The 19,110-nt window shown below is 48.2% G+C and overlaps 1 protein-coding gene across 2 annotated transcripts in view; it reads left to right on the forward strand.

Moving 5' to 3' along the window:
- Window positions 1-8,312: 8,312 nt before the first annotated feature.
- Window positions 8,313-19,110, forward strand: part of MACF1 (microtubule actin crosslinking factor 1) — a 330,003-nt gene continuing 319,205 nt past the window's right edge. For both annotated transcript variants that reach the window (XM_060089544.1, XM_060089550.1), the window contains exon 1: window positions 8,313-8,618. In XM_060089544.1, the coding sequence (XP_059945527.1) occupies window positions 8,525-8,618 (94 nt within the window). In that variant the 5' untranslated portion in view covers window positions 8,313-8,524. The remainder of the gene's footprint in view (window positions 8,619-19,110) is intronic.

Raw genomic sequence — 19,110 nt, forward strand, 5'->3', positions numbered from 1 at the left:
ACTCTCAACCACTGCGCCACCAGGGAAGCCCAAGGTGCTGTCTTTATGCCACTCGATTCCCATCATGCTTTTCTAGTGACTTCGCCGGTGACACAAAGACAGGTTTGGAATGTCGGTCTGACTCACGCCTTTCTGTTCTGGAGCAGCCTAGGACTGAGGTTAGGAATGCGGAGGAAGGATGGGTTAATTTGGGGGCTGTGGAAAGCTGTCATTTCTCAGCCCCGTGGGGTTAGAGACTTGATGCCTCCAGAGGCGCTGACAGTGCAGCAAGATCTGGGGCTGCACTTGTCTTTTATTCCAGCAGTCCTCCTGGGGAAAGGTCTGTGAACACACCTGGGCGTGAGTGTTAAGAACCCATCATTGCCAAAGTGCTATCCTGAGCCTGGCCAGTTGCTGTGGCTAGGACCTGCTGTGATTTGGCCCCTGGTCTGCCTGTTGCCACCTGTCGGGTAGAAGCCAGCCAGCTTCCTGGCTCTGCCTTGGCTCTCCTGCAGAAGCAGAACTGGTGCCCCTGGCTCAGATCTCCGCCCCGACTTAGGATGCTGCTGCAGAGAAGGTCTGGAAGCCCCTGTAACTTGAAGAGTGATTATGGGCTGAAGTTTCTGTTCTCAGCTGTGTCCCACCCCTACCCCAGAAGGTACCAGGCTTTTGCCTTGTGGTCAAGGGGAGGATTCTGCCTGGAGCATCAGTGGGTGTGTCTCTAGGCATCCTCTTCCCTTCTCATTCCCTCTTAAATCTTCCATTCATTCACTCCAGGGAATGGCTTTGGGAGTCAGCTGGAGTCCCAGTTCCATCACTTTATCAGTTGGGTGACCCTGAGAAGTTACTAACCTCACTGAGCCTCACTTTCTCACGGGTAAAATGGGGGAGCAAGAGTGCCACCGCCAGGTCTTGCAGAGTGGGTTAGATGAGATAGTGGGAGTGAGGGGCCTGGCCCATGCCTGCTATGTGGTCAGACTTGATACGTGTTGGCTATTCTCATTAATATCATTCATTCACTCATACACTTGTTCACTAATTCATGACTGCATTGATTCATTTCTTTGCTCATTCATTGATCATGCACATGTTCATTTAACACATATTCCTAGGACTGCTTTGTGCTAGGCTCAGACTGGGCTTCAGAACGCAGCTCCCACCTGTAAAGGCAGCCAGGATGTGACATGAGCTGCGCACATTGTCAGCCCAGAGTTGTGAGGACGTTCTGAGAGGGAGGGGCTTCCTCCTACTTCTGCCCTGCCTCCTAGCTTAGAGCAATGATGGCATTTGATCTGGGACTTGGAAAAGAAATAGGAATTTGCCAGGACGGTCTGAAAAGAGAGGGCATGTCCCTGTTGCTTGTTTCTATTCTTGCTCTCCTTTCTTTGGCCTCAATAGAAAGGAAGGAAGGGAAATGAAGAGAGAACAGCTGGTGGGAGTTAGGAGTTAAAGAATCCAGAGGTTAGTCTGGGGGATTGAACTCTGGACTCAGTCCAGGAGCTCCTGAGAGCTGATGCCAGCTGGGATCCCCTAGTAAATGGTAGTTGGAAAAGCTCCTGTGTATTGAGTCTGAGATGTGTGCCAGGCATTTTCCATATATTGTTTAAAACTCATGGAACCTTGGGAAGTAGGTGCTATTCTCCCTGTTTACAGAGAGGAGAGTTAAGGAACTTGTTTGAGCTCATACAGTTGGCCAGTAGTGGAGCTGGGATGCAGCATTGCTGAATGTGCACAGCGTCCCCTGAAACACAACACGGGCATGTGCCCTTTGGAATTGTTCATTGCTGGGGTTCAGGTTGGCCTAACTTCAAGTTCCCAGCTTTCTTCAGAACACTTTAAACGTGTACTAAAGTAGTGAGAATACAATGAACCCCTATCAGTCATCCAGATTCAAGAGTTATCAATTCACGGCTAGTCTTATTTCATACACACACCCCAATTCTGCCTCCCCAGTTACATAGGTGGAAGTTCCAGAAATCGCATACTTTCACCTCCCACACTTTTAAACTCTGATATTATATTGCCTTTCCCCCAGTAGGAAATATATCAGTTTATCTGCTCAGTAGTTCTATCTGAAGTCTGCTCAAGTTCCACTGAACCATTTCACAGAAATGTCAGGAGGAATCCTGCCTCCTGGCCCAGGGGTATTTCAGTGTCGCTTGTCTGATCCTCCATTCCTTCTAGCTTGAGATTCATGCCCTCCTCCCAGAAACACAGAGCCAGGCTGGAGCATACCTGGTTCTGTGAGTGAACTTGGTTTCGGAGGAATGTGTCCGTCTGTTTTGCCTAAAACATTTCAAATCCACAGACCCTGGGTTTGAATCAGCGCCCTGCCAATGTACTTGAGGAAAGTACCCCTAACATAGATTTTGAGGATTCTGTCTTGAGAGACTGAAAGTTGAGACGCAGTAGGAGTGAAGTCTTTTAAATCATAGAGGGAAGGAATTTTGTTCTTGTGGGTGGGGCCTATGCCCCAGGCCTGCCCTGTTGCTGGTGAACTGTTCCTGAGGGAGTACTGGTTGGGGAGATGTTGTGTCAACTGGAGGGAGCTTTGTCGGTCAGGAGCCACAGCTCCTAATCTGGGGAAGCTCCCAATTCCCCAAAGGGTACAGACTGCCCATGGCCCTGTTTGGTAGGAACTCGGGAGGGCCCACACAGGATGAGGCCCTCCCCTGCCCCAGAGAGAGGTTGGGTGCGGTTGAGCAAATAGGGCTCAGGTTGGCCTGATTCCTTAAAAAGGGAAAATGGAGCAGTTATATTCACAGAGACTGGGAGATAGGCGAGGGGCCAGTACCTTTTCCAGCTACTATTGATATGTTCCAAATGCTGGGCTTTGTGCTTAGGATCTTACATGCTATGTTTGACCTAATCCTCAAAATAACTTTAGGAGGCCGACGTGCTGTAGTAGAGGAAACAGAAACCCAGAGAGTTGGGTAACTTGCTCAAGGTCTCCCAGCCAGTGAGGGGACCAAGCTGGGAATGGCACTAGCTCTGCTTAGGGCAACCCACTGCCTTCCCCATTACAAGGAACAGTGGTTTAATGACAGCTAACATCTGTGTACCACTTCAGGGTTCACAGAGTGCCTTAACACCCATTATCTCCACTGAGCCTCGGGAAGCCCAGGGCGGGCAAGGCGTTCCACGCCCCTTTGGGACAGCTGCCTATCAGGGGTCCAGCTTCTGCTCATTTCCCCCAGTAAAGAGGGAAGATTCTTTGGCATTGGCTCTGACAAGCCAGGGGAGAAGGCCCAGGGAGAGGCTGAGGTGGAGAGACTTGGCCAGTTGCTATGGTAACCCAGATGGCTGAGTAACCATTTTGAAGGTTGCTATGGTGACGGGGTGATGGGCTGCCCGTTGGCTGGGATCTTGTCTTCCTGGGTGGCTGGCACCATCCCGGCCTCTTAAATTAGCAATTTTTCACTTTGTGAACAGAAGAGGGCAGCGCAATAGTAGGCAAAGCCTTCCTACCCCAGAGCAGATTTGGGAACTTGAGGCAAAGTTTAGCAAGGGTTTCCAGGGTCTGGGCCGAAAAGGAGCTTTGGCTGGGATTGGCTAAAGCTGGTGTCTAAAAGGATGGTGGGGCTGGACCTGGAGACGGGTCTTCTGAGCCTAGAACTAGATTTTCTCCCAAGAGCTGGCCAAAGGATAGGGCTTGGGGCAGCCCCTTCAGTGTCTGGCTGTCTGGCTCCAGCTACTATTAGGGCACAGGAGACAGCTAACCCCTTCAAAGAGGAACAGAGAAAACACACACACAGACACACACACACACACACCCTACTAGCAAAGAATTTATAAAGCATCAATTAACACGTGTAAAATAATGCCACATGAGCCAAGCTGAAGAAGTGCTAGGAGTAAACCTTCCAGAGATTGGAAGAGGAGCAGTAACAGGAGAAATGATTTTGCACTTCCCTCTTTCCTCCCTGCACATGAAATGCCGTCAGCTCTTGGCCACTGAGTGGACACTATGTTGGACTCTCAACTGCCTTGAATCGCAGATCTAGCTCACACCCCCATCTCCATATGTCTTCAGCGAGGCATCCACGCCTTCAGCACATATTTACTGAACACCCACTAGGTGCAAAGCATTGTGTTAGGCCCTATGATGAAGAAGGTGAAATAGATGCCTGCGCCTCAAAGAACTTATGAACCAGGAGGTTAAGGAGGCAGCGATGCAGACATGCACAGTGTGTGTGGTTGCCCGAGGAATAGGGGAAAGAAAATGCAGTTGGGATTTTGAGAAGAGCCTCTTCTACCTGGATTGACTAAAAATAACTTCAAGTCGTTTCAGGTGAGCTTTCAAGATGGGTAAAGGTTCAGTAGGTGGAGTTGAGGGTGGAGGACATTCCAGGCAAAGGCTCCGAGTTTGATTACAGGGGAAGAAGCTGAATGTGAGGGTATAAGGGGAGATCAGACTGTAAGGGAAGGTAGATGTCAAAATATGGAGGACTTTGAATGCCAGGCAGAGATAAGGGAAGCTGTGAGAGAAGCATAGTCTCTTCTTAAATACACTAGCCTTCTAGCTAGTCAGAAGCTACAGGCAGCTGAGTATTTTAGGATCATCTGGTTCACTCGTTCATGCATTTAATCAAAAGCTAAAACAAATATTTAATGAATGCCCTCTATGTGCCAGGTCATTTGCTAAATGCTAAGGACCCTGTGGTGAACAAGACACACAACAGCCCCAGCCCTCAGGGAGCTAATGATTTAGTAAGGATGAAAGACACTGAACCTATAACAACCCAAATAACTGGCTATTACTAAAGGGGAGTAGAGAGGCAGGAGGGCCTACTAATCTGGGGGATGAAGGCAGGCTTCCCTGCAGGATTTTCAGCAGAGGCCTGAGTAGGAGTGAGCCAGGCCCAAAGAGGAGAGCAGTGAAGGGTTCTGGCCTGGGAGAAAAGCAGGTGGGAAGGCCCTGAGGCGAGAGAACCCCTTAGAGGAGCTGAAAGAAGTTGAGCTTCAGGGAGAGGCACCTGGTGAGGCTTAAGTGGGGGAGGACACTCAGAAAAAGGGCTTTATTTACTTGCACTACCCCTTCCCCCCACTAGATGCCCTTCTGAGTACACCCTGCCTCCTTCAGCTTACCCCACTGCAGCCTCTTTAGAAATGCAACAGCATTCTCACCATTGGAGCAAAGGAAAATCATAGACCAAAAGGAGAAAGCCTCAGAGCTGTCCCAGTTGTGTGGTCTGGCTATAAATTTAGACTGTGGCTTGGAAAACCCCAAAAACCTCCCCTTCCTATGCTTCCTTCTTCCCATCCCCCCAGCAGCCGCTTTGTTCCTCTATCCTTGTAAAATTTTCTCTGTATAAAACAGGAACATCAGCCAAACATGTGGACTTCCCCCTTTCCATTCATTAGAAGAATGCATTACTTCGAAATCTCTTAGGAGCATTTAAATGCAAATCTTGTCAAGAAAGCTACTTGAGTCTGAGAAGCCCTTCTAGCCACAACCCAAACCAGAACTTTCTTCCTTGATTATCATGCTTCTTAATGGTAATCTCAATCCCTTGCCCTCTCCCCCAAATCGCCCCCAGGCCTTCAACAAAGCCTGGTTCCCAGAACAGACTCTTAATCCCTTCCTGCCCTGGTCTTTCCCCACCTTTGGCAAACCTCAGTCACAATTCTTGAGGAACCTGCTAAGTGGTGTATGTAGCGGCCCCAGGAGGGGATGGAGGGACTTTCCTATTTACTGTGATGAAAATGAGGAGGCAGATGTCTGTTTGGGGGCAAGGGTGGAGGTGTGTGTCTGTGTGTTTGTGTCTGGGCCTTCCTAGCCCCACTGGTATAAAATACTATAGGAAATGCAGATGACTCAGCACTGATACAGTCAAGATCCTCAGAGTTAGCATTTGATCCTCAGAGTGAGCATTTCTGTATTCTCTGCTGTTTACGAAAAATGTGCTTATGCCATCAATCACCGACTCCTTCATTCTGCATCTTCTACTAAAAGCTTCATATTTATTTTAAAAAGAATAAACCTCAAGCTTCTTCTCTTCCTTTTCTTTCTTTTTTTTTTTTCCCCCGGTATGTGGGCCTCTCACTGTTGTGGACTCTTACATTGCGGAGCGCAGGCTCAGCGGCCATGGCTCACGGGCCCAGACGCTCCGCGGCATGTGGGATCTTCCTGGACCGGGGCACGAACCTGTGTCCCCTGCATCAGCAGGTGGACTCCCAACTGCGCCACCAGGGAAGCCCCCTCTTTCTTTTCTTAAACTGAGCTCACTAGCCACTGATGCCAAACTGCAAACTACCTTTTTTTTAAGCACACAGGACTAAACTGGAAGGAAATGAGCATTTGCCCAAGGATCCTCCCTGTCCGTCCTCTTTCAGGCCTTTCCCTGTATGGTCTCTACGCCTAGAACTTGGGCAGGCCAGCAAAACTTGATGGAAAAAGATATGATTAATGACTTGCTCACCCGGTTTCTGATCGTGGTATGATGTGGAAACAACCATCGTGCACCTATTAGTGAAAAACATCAACTCGTCTTTTTTTTTTTTTTTTGGCTGCGTTGGGTCTTCGTTGCTGTGCGCAGGCTGTTCTCTAGTTGCGGTGAGCAGGGGCTACTCTTTGTTGCGGTGCGCGGGCTTCTCATTGCGGTGACTTCTCCTGCGGAGCACGGGCTCTAGGCACGCGGGCTTCAGTAGTTGTGGCACGTGGGCTCAGTAGTTGTGGCTTGCGGGCTCTAGAGCGCATGCTCAGTAGTTGTGGCGCACGGGCTTAGTTGCTCCCTGGCATGTGGGATCTTCCCGGACCTGGCCTCGAACCCGTGTCCCTTGTATTGGCAGGCGGATTCTTAACCACCGCGCCACCAGGGAAGCCCTATCATCTCTTCTTGTTATTAATGTGCTTGCTGAGCATTGACCAAATACTTGGCACTACTCATAGCGTACAGAGATGCAGGCCTTGCCCTGGGGGTGAGAAGCTTCTCTTAAAAATCTCAGAATGGGCACTGAAATGGAAGCCTGAGTCCCAGTTTTGTCTGCTCAGTGTCACATGAATTCTCCTTTTGCTTGCTAGCGTGCTGTTACTATGAGATCAGCCAGCCTAGCTTTTAACCCACAACTACTTTTCCACCTGCTCCCCCCATCCCCCAAATCAACAGGCTTGTTGAGGCTGGGGAGGATAATGGCTGGATGGGGGTAGATGTGGGCAAAAAATCACCTGCATTTACCTGAGTTCCTCGTTCACTGCTCTTGGCCCCAATGCAGTCCGTGAATATTGGATCTGAAGAATACACACTGAATGCAGGATCAGAGGATACTGGGAACTCCCTCCTCAAAATTTTTCCCAATACATCCCTACCCATATTTATCAGCGTCCTTTCTTCATTCTTTCCTTTTCCCTGATGACAGAGAATAATTGGCTTCCCTTTTTCTTCCCTGAGCAGCTATGCTCCAGAATTCTTTTCTTTGTTCCATAGCAGTCTTGATTCAGTCTCAGGTTCCCACGTTTCTCCCTTTTGATCTAAGCCTTTCTGTGCCTGAGGCTGTCACAGTATAATAATCCTGTTGCATCTTTTCCCCATAGATGTGTGTCCTCCTGTCTCTCCTCTTATTCACCCCACGGTGCAGTCAGAATCCTGTTTTCATTCCCTCAGTTATCATTTCTCAGGCTCTGGCTCCTCGTTCTCGGCCTGGTTTACTTCATGGTGCTGGGTAGGCTCTCTCATTTCGAGTTCAGTTTCTTCCGTTTCTGGAAAGCCCTTTGTTCCTGGGATTCTTTGTGGTCTGAGTGTTCCCTTGGCTTCACCCGGCAGCCCGTCTGGATCTTGCCCCGGCCTCATTCGGACTGCGTCTGGCCCTGCGATCTATCTAGGTCTTTGGCTCGCTCCCTTCCGTTCAGTGTCTCTGGGTTCTTCTCCAGCCGCCGCACAGGCCCAGCTCGGTTTCTCTCCAGCCAGCGGGCTCCCTCCTTTGTCCCAGTTCCGGGTGTGGGTCCGCCCCGAGCGGGGCAGCCCTCCTGCCCCGCAGAGGGGGCTCCGGCCTCTCGCGGCCCCTGCGGCCGGCCAGGCCTTTCATCCCGACGCGCCAGGGGCCTCCCACCCAGCGGGGCTCCGGCGGAACGCCCCCGCGGGGGGCGGCCTCCCGGCCCCCTCCCCTGCCCGGCCGCGCGGAGGTCCACAGCCCCCGGTGTGTGTGTGGTGGCGGGGGGCACCTGGGTGGGCCGCCCCGGGGCCGAGGACGCGCCGGGCCGCGGAGGCGGCGGGAAGAGGGGCGGGGAGCGGGCCGGGCCTGGCGCTCCTGACGGGAGGAGCCGCTGCCGCCGCCGCCGGCGGCGGGGTGGGCTGAGGGAGGAGCGGAGCCGAGGGGTGGGGAGGCGGAAACGCCAGCGGGACCGGCGGCGGAGCGCGAGCGGGCTGAGGAGCGGAGAGCGAGCGGCAGGCCGGCAGGGCAGGCGCGGAGCGGAGGACCGAGAGCCAGGGCGCCGCCGCCGCCGTCCCCGGGCCGCACAAAGGGCCGAGGCTGGGGCCGTCGCCTCAGCGCGCGGACCTGCAAGCGGCGCCCGCCGGGGCCCCGGGAGAGCGCGGCGCGGGCGGCCATGGCTGGCTACGTGCCGGGTCAGCAGCCGGCCAACCGCAGCCAGGAGAAGGAGTTCGTGCAGGCGTACGAGGATGTGCTGGAGCGCTACAAAGGTGCGGCGGCGGGCGGGCGGCCCGGGGACTGGCCGGAGCCGGGGCCCGCGGCAGGTGGGGCGGCGGGCGGGGTGGCACCCACCGGCGCTGGGGCCGGGCCGGAGCCGCCGGGGGCCGGGACCGGCTCGTTTCCAGAGTTGAGATGAGCCTCCCCTCTCCCACCTGGGACGGCGCCTTCACAGCACTAGTTACATTCTGTGCCCTGTTATCTGGCCCCCGCTGGAAGGAGGCGAGGCCGGGCGCTGTTTCGGAGACCTAACGCGGCGGGGAGTGCGGGGAGGGGGAGGAGAGGAGGAGGAGGAGCTGGGGCGGGAGAAGCCACCCGTTCCTGGAGAGGCTCGGACCTCCGCGTGCCCTCCGAGGGTCCCTCGTCCCCTTTTGTCTCCCTCGGCCTCCGCTCAGTCGCGTGGCAGCCGAGGTTGTGAACCACCTTGGTGACTTGGGGGTTGGGGGGGCAGCGGTCGAGCGTCGGCCGGGGTCGGTGAATGTGCAGTTTTGGTGGCGAGGCCTCCTCCCACCCCCAGCCCCCTGGGCTTCCAGCCTGATCGAGGCAGGGGTCTATGCTCCCCTGCGCCAAAGATTTGTCTTGGAGCTCGGATTTCCGCCCCTGGAAGCCCGTTTGCTAAGCATTTCTGCAAGTTAATGCCTTATCCAAAGCCCGGGTATCTGCAGAGAAAGTTTTGACAGGCCCAGAGTCTCGGTGGACGGCCTTTCCCTAACTGCTGTAGGTGCCCCTTAGTGGAAGCCAGGGATGCGTGGCCTTAGGAGGCCCCTGCTTTGATCTTTAACATCCAGTTCTGGGATTTTGCTTTGTGTGGCAGTTGTGCTTTCCACAGACATGGAGATTTTCCCAGAAACTACATAGGCAGCACTTTCTCCTATTTTATTCAGCTGGAGCCCTTGTGACTGGGCCTTTAGTTTCTTTTCATCTGAAGGAGAGGAAACTTCAGCCCTTCTGACCGAGTCCAGCATACTTGCTTACGGCAGCTACTCAGTGAAGGGAAACTAATAAAGAAGCTGTGAAACGCTTTTTTTTTTTTTTTTTTTTTCCTCGTGCCATTAGAGTTCTGCTTGGGAATGCAGCAGAGAGAGAGGGAGGGAGGGAGGGAGAGAGAGAGAGAGGTAAAATGCTGAAATGGACCTGCTTGGGAGTTCTACTTGTTCCCTTCTGCATTAGCTCCTGTAAGCTGTCCAGGTTTTCCTGCCTGCAGCAAGTTTTCTGTCACCCCCCTGTGGTCTTTCTTTTAAGAAATGTGGTTCATTTCAGAGCACAAAGAGGTTAGATTGTGCTGCTGAACTTCATTGAACAAAAATACTGCTAAGTGGATGGTTTCATTCAGTTTCCTTTGCAGGCTTTTGAGCAACTCTGCATTCTTCAGAGGGAGGACCCTCTGAGCCTGTCTCGGCTGTTACAGCTTTAAAAACCAGCAGAATTAAAACAAAAATAGGTGAAGAAATCCCAGTACTTCAGTGAATCATATTGCTGGTGGCCTCCAGCTGAAAGGAAGTTGAATCGCTGCCGTATGAAACTAGGAAAGCAGGGGGAAGTAGAGCGTATTCCAGGAGAGGCTCCTGTGTCCAGTCCTGTTAGCTGTCTCTCTCAGTTTGGCCTTCCTCTGAAGGACTTTGATCAGGTGTATAGGAATTCGGTCCTTCCCAGACACAGATCTCTCTCTTGAGGGGAAGAATGAGTCAAAAATGGTTGGCCAGAGTAAATTAACTTGAGCTGTGTGCGACTGTTGTGCAGTCCGCTTTATGATAGGTGTAGAAGAATTTCTCTTCCCCCCACTGCACCATTCTCACTGGGAAGTCAGGGTGGATTAGCACCCTGGCCTTTGTTACTTTGCTGTGTGGAATTCCTGCATTTTCCAGACTTAGAAATCCCCTTACTCCCTTATTGGAGAACTGTTTGCCTAAGCTGGAATCAATAGAGTGAGCAGGGGAGGTAGTTTGTGAGGTTAAAGCCAGGAATTAGATTTGGAGAGACTTGGGGAAAGAGATATTGATGATGATGGGGTCCTAGACACTCACTGTTTGGCCACTAAATTACTTGGATCTCTCCTTCTGCTGCTGTTAATTTGTAGTCACCTCATTCTACAAATGTAATAGGATTTTCGTATTCTGAAGGAGAGCTAAAGTTTTCAGCTGCATAAACTGCCCTGGAAGGGGCAAAGATGAGAAGGGAAGTGATGCATTTGCATTGTGAAGGGAGTAGAACAGTGTGTATTGCAGCTGTATTAAGGATGGTTGTCAAGCACTGGTTTTCCAGAATTGTGCTTGGCAACCATTTCCCTGTATGTTGGTCATGAGCATGGTTTTGGCAGGATTAAGATGATTTAGCATGGACGTAAACACTCTGTTTCATTTCCTAAATATCCCAAAGCCTCTTTCAGAGCCTGACTGGCCAGCAAACAGGAGGTATTAGGTAATAACTCTGGATCCTAACATTTCAGAGTGGGCAGCACCCCGACAGAGTCAGGGTAGGTTCTTCATTCTTCCAGTCCTCCAACGAACAATTATTATATATCTGTTAGAGATAACACAGCGTTAGCCACTGGAGATGCCAGAATTATGAATGAGATCTGGATCCTGCCCTTGGTTATTCAGTCTAGCACGGGAAAGATATATGCAAAACATGATAAATGCTAGAACAGAGGTGTGGATACAGTACTATAGAAGCAAGAGGAGGGATGACTATCCTACTTGGGGTCCACTGGGAGATTTGACAAAAGTGGTGACACTTGAGAGAGCCTTTAGGGATGAATGGGATTTAGACTGATGGAGGGCGGTAGGGAGGGGAGAAGGCAGAGGGAATAAATAACACGTGCAAAGGCATGAAGGGATGAACGGTTTGAGGAACAGGAGTAGTTGGATGCGACTGAAGGGCTAGAGTTTTGTGGGAGCAGATGATACTGTAAAGAACTCAGAGTCCAGCTTGTAAAGATTCTTTTGTGGCTTTATTCCGTGGGCACTGGGGGAGTCAGTCATTGAAAGTTAAAAAAAAAAAAGCAGCCATTTGTATGCCAATTTTATTACTTCATAATAGAGGACATACCTATTCAGTGATTGGAAATATTTACATTGCTATCTGGAGCACCCTTTTCCTTATACCAAAGTGCTTATGAAGCTTGTAATCAGATGGTTGCTTGGTAAACATGAAAACAAAAGAGGAATGTTTCATCCAGATGATGATATGGGCCCATCTCACAAAGTTCTCTTCTCTGTAGACTGAGGTCCCTGTGAACACCAACGGAAACTAAGAAAGAACAGTAGTCGAAGAGGTAGGAGGACCTGGATCTGATTCTTTTCTTGGTGTAGAGTCAAACTCTATTCTAGGCCACATATGGACAGAGTTTTAGGTTTTAGGGAGGAGGTTTAAAAACAAACACAATCTGGATTCGAGGTGGTTGGTTAAGCAGCAAGGGTAATATGTAAGTTGGTTCAGGAGGAATTATACTTTCTGTTTTCACAAAGCCCTAAAGACTGAAAAGCCTTTACATGCCAGGCTGGACTAGGAATAAAAGAGAACATTCACATTTCAACGTTGGTAACATGGACTATCTGGTACTTAAAAACTTCAGAGTTCTCACTAGGTGCCATGGGTTATACGAAGCTAATTAGGACTGATTTTTATTTATCATATCATAGAAAAGAACTTAAAAAACTTACTGCACAGAGAGTTAGGAGTGAAGGGTCTACCTACTATTTAATATGTAGAACCAGCAAGGCAGCATGATATAGTAGAAAGAGACAAGGCTTTGAATTTCTTCAGTCCTAATTTTGCCTCTTACCTTCTGCTGTGTGACCTTGGAAAAGTTGCTTAACCTCTGATCTTTGTGTTTCTCATCTGTTAAAATGGGGATGATAATACTAACTCCTTGGGATTCATGAGAATATAAATGAGCTCTTGGCACATATTAGGCCATTAATGTTTAGAAAAACCATCATGTATATAGTACCTTGTATTTTACAGAGCAGCTTCATATTCATTATCTTATTTGATCTCCATAATATCCTGTAAGGAAAGTGTTATATATACACCTGGGCAAATTTAGGCAGAGACTTAAATTATTGTCCAAGAGCCAGAGGATCCAGGCTTCTAGATGAAGGTTTCCTATTATAATTTCCTATTATAGAAGGAAATTAAAAAATCAGAGCAGTGACTTGGTTGATTGTGACAATGCTTTAGTTGTTAGTATCATTGTATATAAGTATCATTATTGTTATCAGTTTTTAGCCTCTGAACTACAGTCACACACCTTATGTGGCTTACCGGATCTCTGAACTGTGAAGGATTTCTTTTATTATGGGAGAGGTTTCATGGTATGTAAATCACTTTGAAATTTTTATACAAAAGCAGTGTAGTGCAAAGTGATAAAGTTTTGTTAACACAGTGGTTGGAAAGTACAGGTTTAGGATTTGGTATTGTTTAAGCGATACTCTGAAGCAACCTCTTGGTTAAATGTACACTCAGTTTTTAAGTTCCTTTTTAGAACACAGCCCATGAACTGGAGTGGATAGCTTCTAGACAGAACAATAGACTAATTGCTACTTTTGGACATGAACACTGTTAATTCAGAAAGTGAGTCAAGTCTGTCTGCTGGGAAATCACAAGCTTTGGCCACGTTCATGCTGTTGAAATCATAAAATGTGTGCGTGTGCTAACAGTGCTTATGAGAGCTACTGCTTGCTTGCTTGCTTGGCAGGTGACATCATGCACGCCAGGGAAATGCATCAGCTGAGGCCTTATTATCCTGGTACTTTTCAGTGCCAATTTCAGGTTTTAGAGATCACAGTAGAGAGAATACTTCAGAGTGCACATCTGGGAACAGGATCAAAGTCACAAGTGAACAATTATGGGTTGCACAATGAGTTGGTAGTGTTTTCTCAATGATCCTGAAAACACTCAGGCCCTCCTTTTACTAAGTAAGGTTCGCCCTTTCAGCTTCTGGTAATTATATGTTGAGCCACGTTGCAGCTAGGTTGTGTGGTGTGCTAAAGCTCCTGCTTCTGCTCTTCATGGTTTTGATTGGAGTTTAAGCCTCTGTTCTCTTGCTTCTGTCAGGAGCATTTACTAATTTCCTGGCCAGTAGGAGCCCTTTCAGGCCCATTGGCTTGGTTTGCAGTATCTAAGAATGTTTATTCCAACTTTTTTTGCTACTTCTAATAAAATATTATTTTTCCTTCCAGAACTCCTCAGTTCCTGGAATAAATTACACTGAATTTCTGATTCTTTGTCTCCAGCTTTTGGGGCCTTCCATAATTTGACTTGTCCTGCATACCTAACTATATCCACTGTGATTGGTTCTCTGCTTCATTTGGGCAGGTCTCAGTAATCCTTCCCCCTGGGTCCTCATACCTGCCTCTGTGTCTTTCTGTTCTCTCTTCCTGGAATGCCCTCTCCCTTTCTCTCTGATTCTTCAAGTCTTATCTCTTTCTTCTTAATTAAAGCTAAGCACGAGCCCTGTGTCCTCCATGCAGCTTTCTTCCATTCCTCTATCAAACATTCATCTCTCCCTTCCCTGATCTCTTAGAATGTCTACCTCATAATTAGTCCTTTAACTATATACTGTTTTGTGTTATTCTTGCATTGCCTGATGTCTGTTAGAATTGTTTCCCTAATGAGGTTTTATACTCTTACATTGTAGGGACTTTTTATACTTCTTTTGCATGTGGTCGATTGGCAGGGAATTTCTCTCAAGAGAAAGGGCAGGCATAGCACTTTCAAGTCATATTTTAAAACAATTTTATTTTCATATTGTAAAAGTAGTATGTGTTTAATGTAGAAAATGGTAAAAAATACAGGACAATGTATAGAACTTTAGATAATATGCCTTCCGTGTGTGTGTGGCGGGGGGTGGGGGGGAGTGTGGAGAGGCAGGCCAATTAACAGATAGATGTGCTTTAGCTGGAGAGAATGCAGCTCTCAAGGATAGGCCCTTTTTAGCCAGCCTGGGATCTGATACCCTTAGCTTGCTTTTGGCTCCATAAATTTGTGTTACATTGTGAGTCTGCTTTCACTGGGCCCAAACACTTATTTTTCTTTCTCTGTTCAAAACTGCTTTCTTCTGCATGACCATGTGTCAGTCATCAGGGATGTATGCCTGTTATCAGGAATGATTTGGGTTGTTGCCTAGGACAAGTTAATTAATTGGTCAGTCAGCATCTTTCTTTTGGGCAAGGGCTTTGCCAGCTGTACTGCTGGCTTCCCTCTTACCATAGCAAATTTCTCTCATCATTTTTCCTCAGAAATGTAAACACAGTTCCTTTGTGTTGATGAAAAGAACAAGCTTGCTTGAAGTGTCTTTTGGAGTTCAGATGGTTTCAACCCGCAGGAGCATGTTGGATTGAGATATATAGGAAGGGATTTTTTTTTTTTTTGGCTGTGTTTTTCAGTTGGTCACTAACAGTGAATAAGCTCACTGCGCACACTGTATTCTGCCAGTAGCTATAAGCAGATACTGTGTTGGGGAGTGTGTTAGTGGGGAGGTGGGAGGCACTTAGGAGCATTGAAAAAATATTAAGATTAGGGGTGGAGGGAAAGAAGGTCCTGTGAATGTTCATATGGGGAGCCTGAGTTTTATGCAATGGACAGGATTAACGTAGTGGCTGTGTAAATGATGGATGAGAGCGGAGACTGACTCTCTAGGAGGTCACTGTTGTAATTGAGTCAGGAGGTTAGATTAAGGGATATTTAAAGAGGGAGGGGCATATTTGAGAGACATTTTGGGCAGGTACAGGGACTTAAGTTCAGATACTATACTAACATTGCTAACTCTTTTCTAGAAGATTTTGCCTTAAAAAAAAAGAATGAACTACCCTTCATGCGAGGGCTATTCCAAAACAAACTCTTATTTCTTGTATAAAAATCTTCTTTTAAACATTTTACTCCATTCTGAACTTGTTAGATAGGGCTTTGCCTTTGAACCTATGACTTGAGGTTGTGATTCTGGGTCTTTACTTCTCATTTAAACTAACAATGCTGAGTACCTCAGAATACCTATTCTACCCATTCTCTGGACAGCCTTCATTGTATGCTTCCAGGAATACCTGCCGAGAATTGCATAAGAAATCCTCTTAAATCCCTTCTGAAATCTTCCATTATATCTTGAAGTGCTAATCCCCCAGGGTGTCAGGGGGCTTGTTTGGAGGATCCATTCATTCATTTAATTAGTAATCATTTATTGAATGTGTCTACTCTGAACCAGGCAATAGGCAAGGTGCTGAAGGAACAAAGATATTGTCCTTGCATCTCTATGACCTTACAGTTTAACAGGGAAAACATATTGGTAAACTGACAATTACTGTCCATTGTAGGGAGTGCTATCGAACGAATGAGTCTGGTGCCATGGTAGTGAAGAGGAATGCCCATGACAGCCAGGGTGGGAAAGGGCCAGGGAAGGCATCCAAGAGGAAATGACTGAGCTGTCACCTAAAGAATTCAGAACTCTGGGCAAAAAGCTCAGGTAAGGGGCATTCTGGGCAGCATGAACAGAAGTAGGGCTGAGAGAGCCTTAGGAGAGGAAATATGGAATCTTAGTAAGGTTGGAGTGCAGGATGTGAGGGAAGGAGAAGTAAGATGAGGTAGGAGAAGTAGGCAGAGCTAGAATGTTGACTGGCTGTGTATATCATACTGCAGAGTTTAGACTTCATCCTACAGGCTTTTGGGAGCCATTGAAGGATCTTAGGCAAGGAAGACTAGGGTTGGGTTTACATTTTAGAAATATCCCTGCTCTGGCAGAGTCGTGAAGGAGGCTTGGAGAGGGGCAAGTCTAGTGACAGACTAGTTAGGAGGCTGTTACCGTAATTTAGGAGTGATTAGAGTGTAAACTAAGGTTGTGGACCTAGTAATGTAAAGTGGACAAATCGAGAAACGTTAAGGGGTAAAATCCATATATTTATTTATTTATTTATTTTGGCTGCGTTGGGTCTTTGTTGCTGCGCGCGGGCTTTCTCTAGTTGCTGCGAGCGGGGGCTACTCTTCCTCTAGTTGCTGCGAGCGGGGGCTACTCTTCGTTACGGTGCGCAGGCTTCTCACTGAGGCGGCTTCTCGTTGCAGAACACGGGCTCTACGCGTGTGGGCTTCAGTAGTTGTGGGTCGCGGGCTCTAGAGCACAGGCTCAGTAGCTGTGGCGCACGGGCTTAGTTGCTCCGCGGCATGTGGGATCTTCCCAGACAAGGGCTCGAACCCGTGTCCCCTGCATTGGCAGGGGGATTCTTAACCACTGTGCCACCAGGGAAGCCCCCATGTATTTTGATGCCTATAATTGAATGTGGCATATGAGGGGAGAGGGAAGAACCTAGGATGACTTGCAGGTTTCTGTGTGGGTGGGTGGTGTCATTAACTAAAATTGGGAGTATAAGGAGAGGAAGGTTATTTGCAGTGACGTGGTGGCAGTGCTGGTGCCGGGGATGGTACTGAGTTCAGCTTTGGTTGCGTTGAGGTTGAGGTTTCTGTGGGATGCTGGCAGAGGTGCCCTGCAGTAGGTGGTTGTATACAATGTGGAGCTCAGGAGAGCTATAGATGGGGCAGCTGTCGGCTTCTGGAATCAGAGCCACAGGAGTGGACGGACCAGGAGATTGCTGAGCAAGTGTGTGTACAGTGAGAAGAGGTTTAAGACAGAAAAACTCTGGGGAACTCCAAAGAGAGGGTGGTTTGGGGAACAGAGGAAGGGGATCTTGTGAAGGAAACTGTCCACCAAAAGGGAGTGGCCAGAGATGTAGGAGGAAGAGGAGAGAAGTGAGTTCTAGAAGCAAGGTGTACCATACATTGTCAGATTATATAGAGGTCAAGCGAGGTAAGGGCTGCAGGCTCTGATAGAAAGGTCACCTATCCTGGAGCATTTTCAGTGGCAATGTGGGAAGTGCAGTCCAGTGGGCTGGGGAGTGAATGAGAACTGTGTTTTGAAACCTAGACTGATGGAACAGAGAGGAGGAAGGCATGACTATGTAGAGGGGGATGCAAGGTAGAGGGCGTTTTGTTTGTTAATTGTAACGCAGAAGAGACTTCAAGCGTGTTTAAGTGCTGTTTGGGAAGAGTCCGCAGAGGAAAGAATAAAATTCAAGGGAGGGAGAGAATAATCGATGAGAGCATGGGATCTGGAGTCAAAAGAGGAATGTGTCTGGTGAGAAAGGTAAGAGGGAGGAAGGCAAGAATGCAGGTGGTCAAGTTGGTTGATTAGAGGCGAGGGAATTTCCCCTGATGGCTCCTGTTCTCTCTAAAAGTAGGGGGTGAAGTTATCTGCTGAGAGTAAGGGCTGTGTGTGTGCGCGAGTGCAAGGGTGCATTCGTTCGTTCTTTCCCTCTAGCCCCCGAAGCACTCAACAACCTGAGTGTAGATACTGAGAAAGCAGACAGGTGGATTGATCCAGGATCCAAGTTTTCCAGTGTAGGTTTGATGGAAGAATAAGGGGTCCTTACAGAATAAGGGGGTCTTTCTAAAAAAAACCCAGTAACATCTGCTTTGTTATAGATTGTATTCTCTGGCTGACTTGTAGTTTGTGCCCCCAGCAAAATCATAAGCTCTTTCAGGGCAGGAACCATATATGTAACTTTTGTATTCTTTTACATCGTTTACTAAATTGCATGTCAGAAATTGATTTTTCTCTATTTGTTGACTTAATCTGACTTTTGTGGTCAGGGGCATCTTGACTCTTGACATAGAGAGAGGCTTTTGTCACCTGTGGTCTTTAATCCTCATCTCACTGTCTGATGTGGAGAGTGGCTTAGCATCGGCGTACACCTCAGGGGCTAGCTTCACTTACTCTCCCCAGGACAGTTGAGTTTAGGAATGTTTGTGCTTTCCATGAAGACTGCAGGATTAGTATTCCCTATTCTATTTGGACCGGACTTGTGAAGATCAGGTTCTTTGCAAGACTAGACAGAGTGGCTGTTGTGGAGGATGCAGCCTCCTTTTTGTTTATTTTGGCAGGCGGACAGCGAATGGGATGGATTTGTTCGCATGACTGAGAACCTTCCCTGCCTTAACCTTAGCAGGTTCAATATAATCACTACTTTTCAAATCATGATAGTGTCCTTCAGAGTTTATCTGACCTTTATATCTACAAAGTGTATTAGTTACCCTTTCCTTTGTCCTCTACTTGCTTGGGTTCTTCACCTTTAGTCTACTGTAGAGGATATTTCCTAGTGTGTTAGGTTACCTTCAGAATTGACTTAGGTCTTATTCCTTTGACCCACTCTACCTGCTTTAGCTGTTAACTGGTATGTTCTCCACATTGTGACTTGTTTTCTGCTCTTTGTTTTGTAAATTTGGACTCTGTTGGGTAAACTTGATGTGAGTCACCCCTGGGAGTGGAAGGTGTGTCTCCACTAATTTGGAGAATGCTTGATCTCATTTCTGTTCCTAGTTTGGCTGATCCGGTACAATTTCTCTCTTAAGTCCTGCGAGAGTTGTGTGTGTATGCTTGTTTGTCCCTTGCCTCTGGTTTCACAAAGTGCAGCGGACGGTCTACTCCAGGGCAGGCTGCTTTGC

The sequence above is a fragment of the Mesoplodon densirostris genome, chromosome 2, assembly GCF_025265405.1.
Source record: "Mesoplodon densirostris isolate mMesDen1 chromosome 2, mMesDen1 primary haplotype, whole genome shotgun sequence".
Lineage (NCBI taxonomy): Eukaryota > Metazoa > Chordata > Mammalia > Artiodactyla > Ziphiidae > Mesoplodon > Mesoplodon densirostris.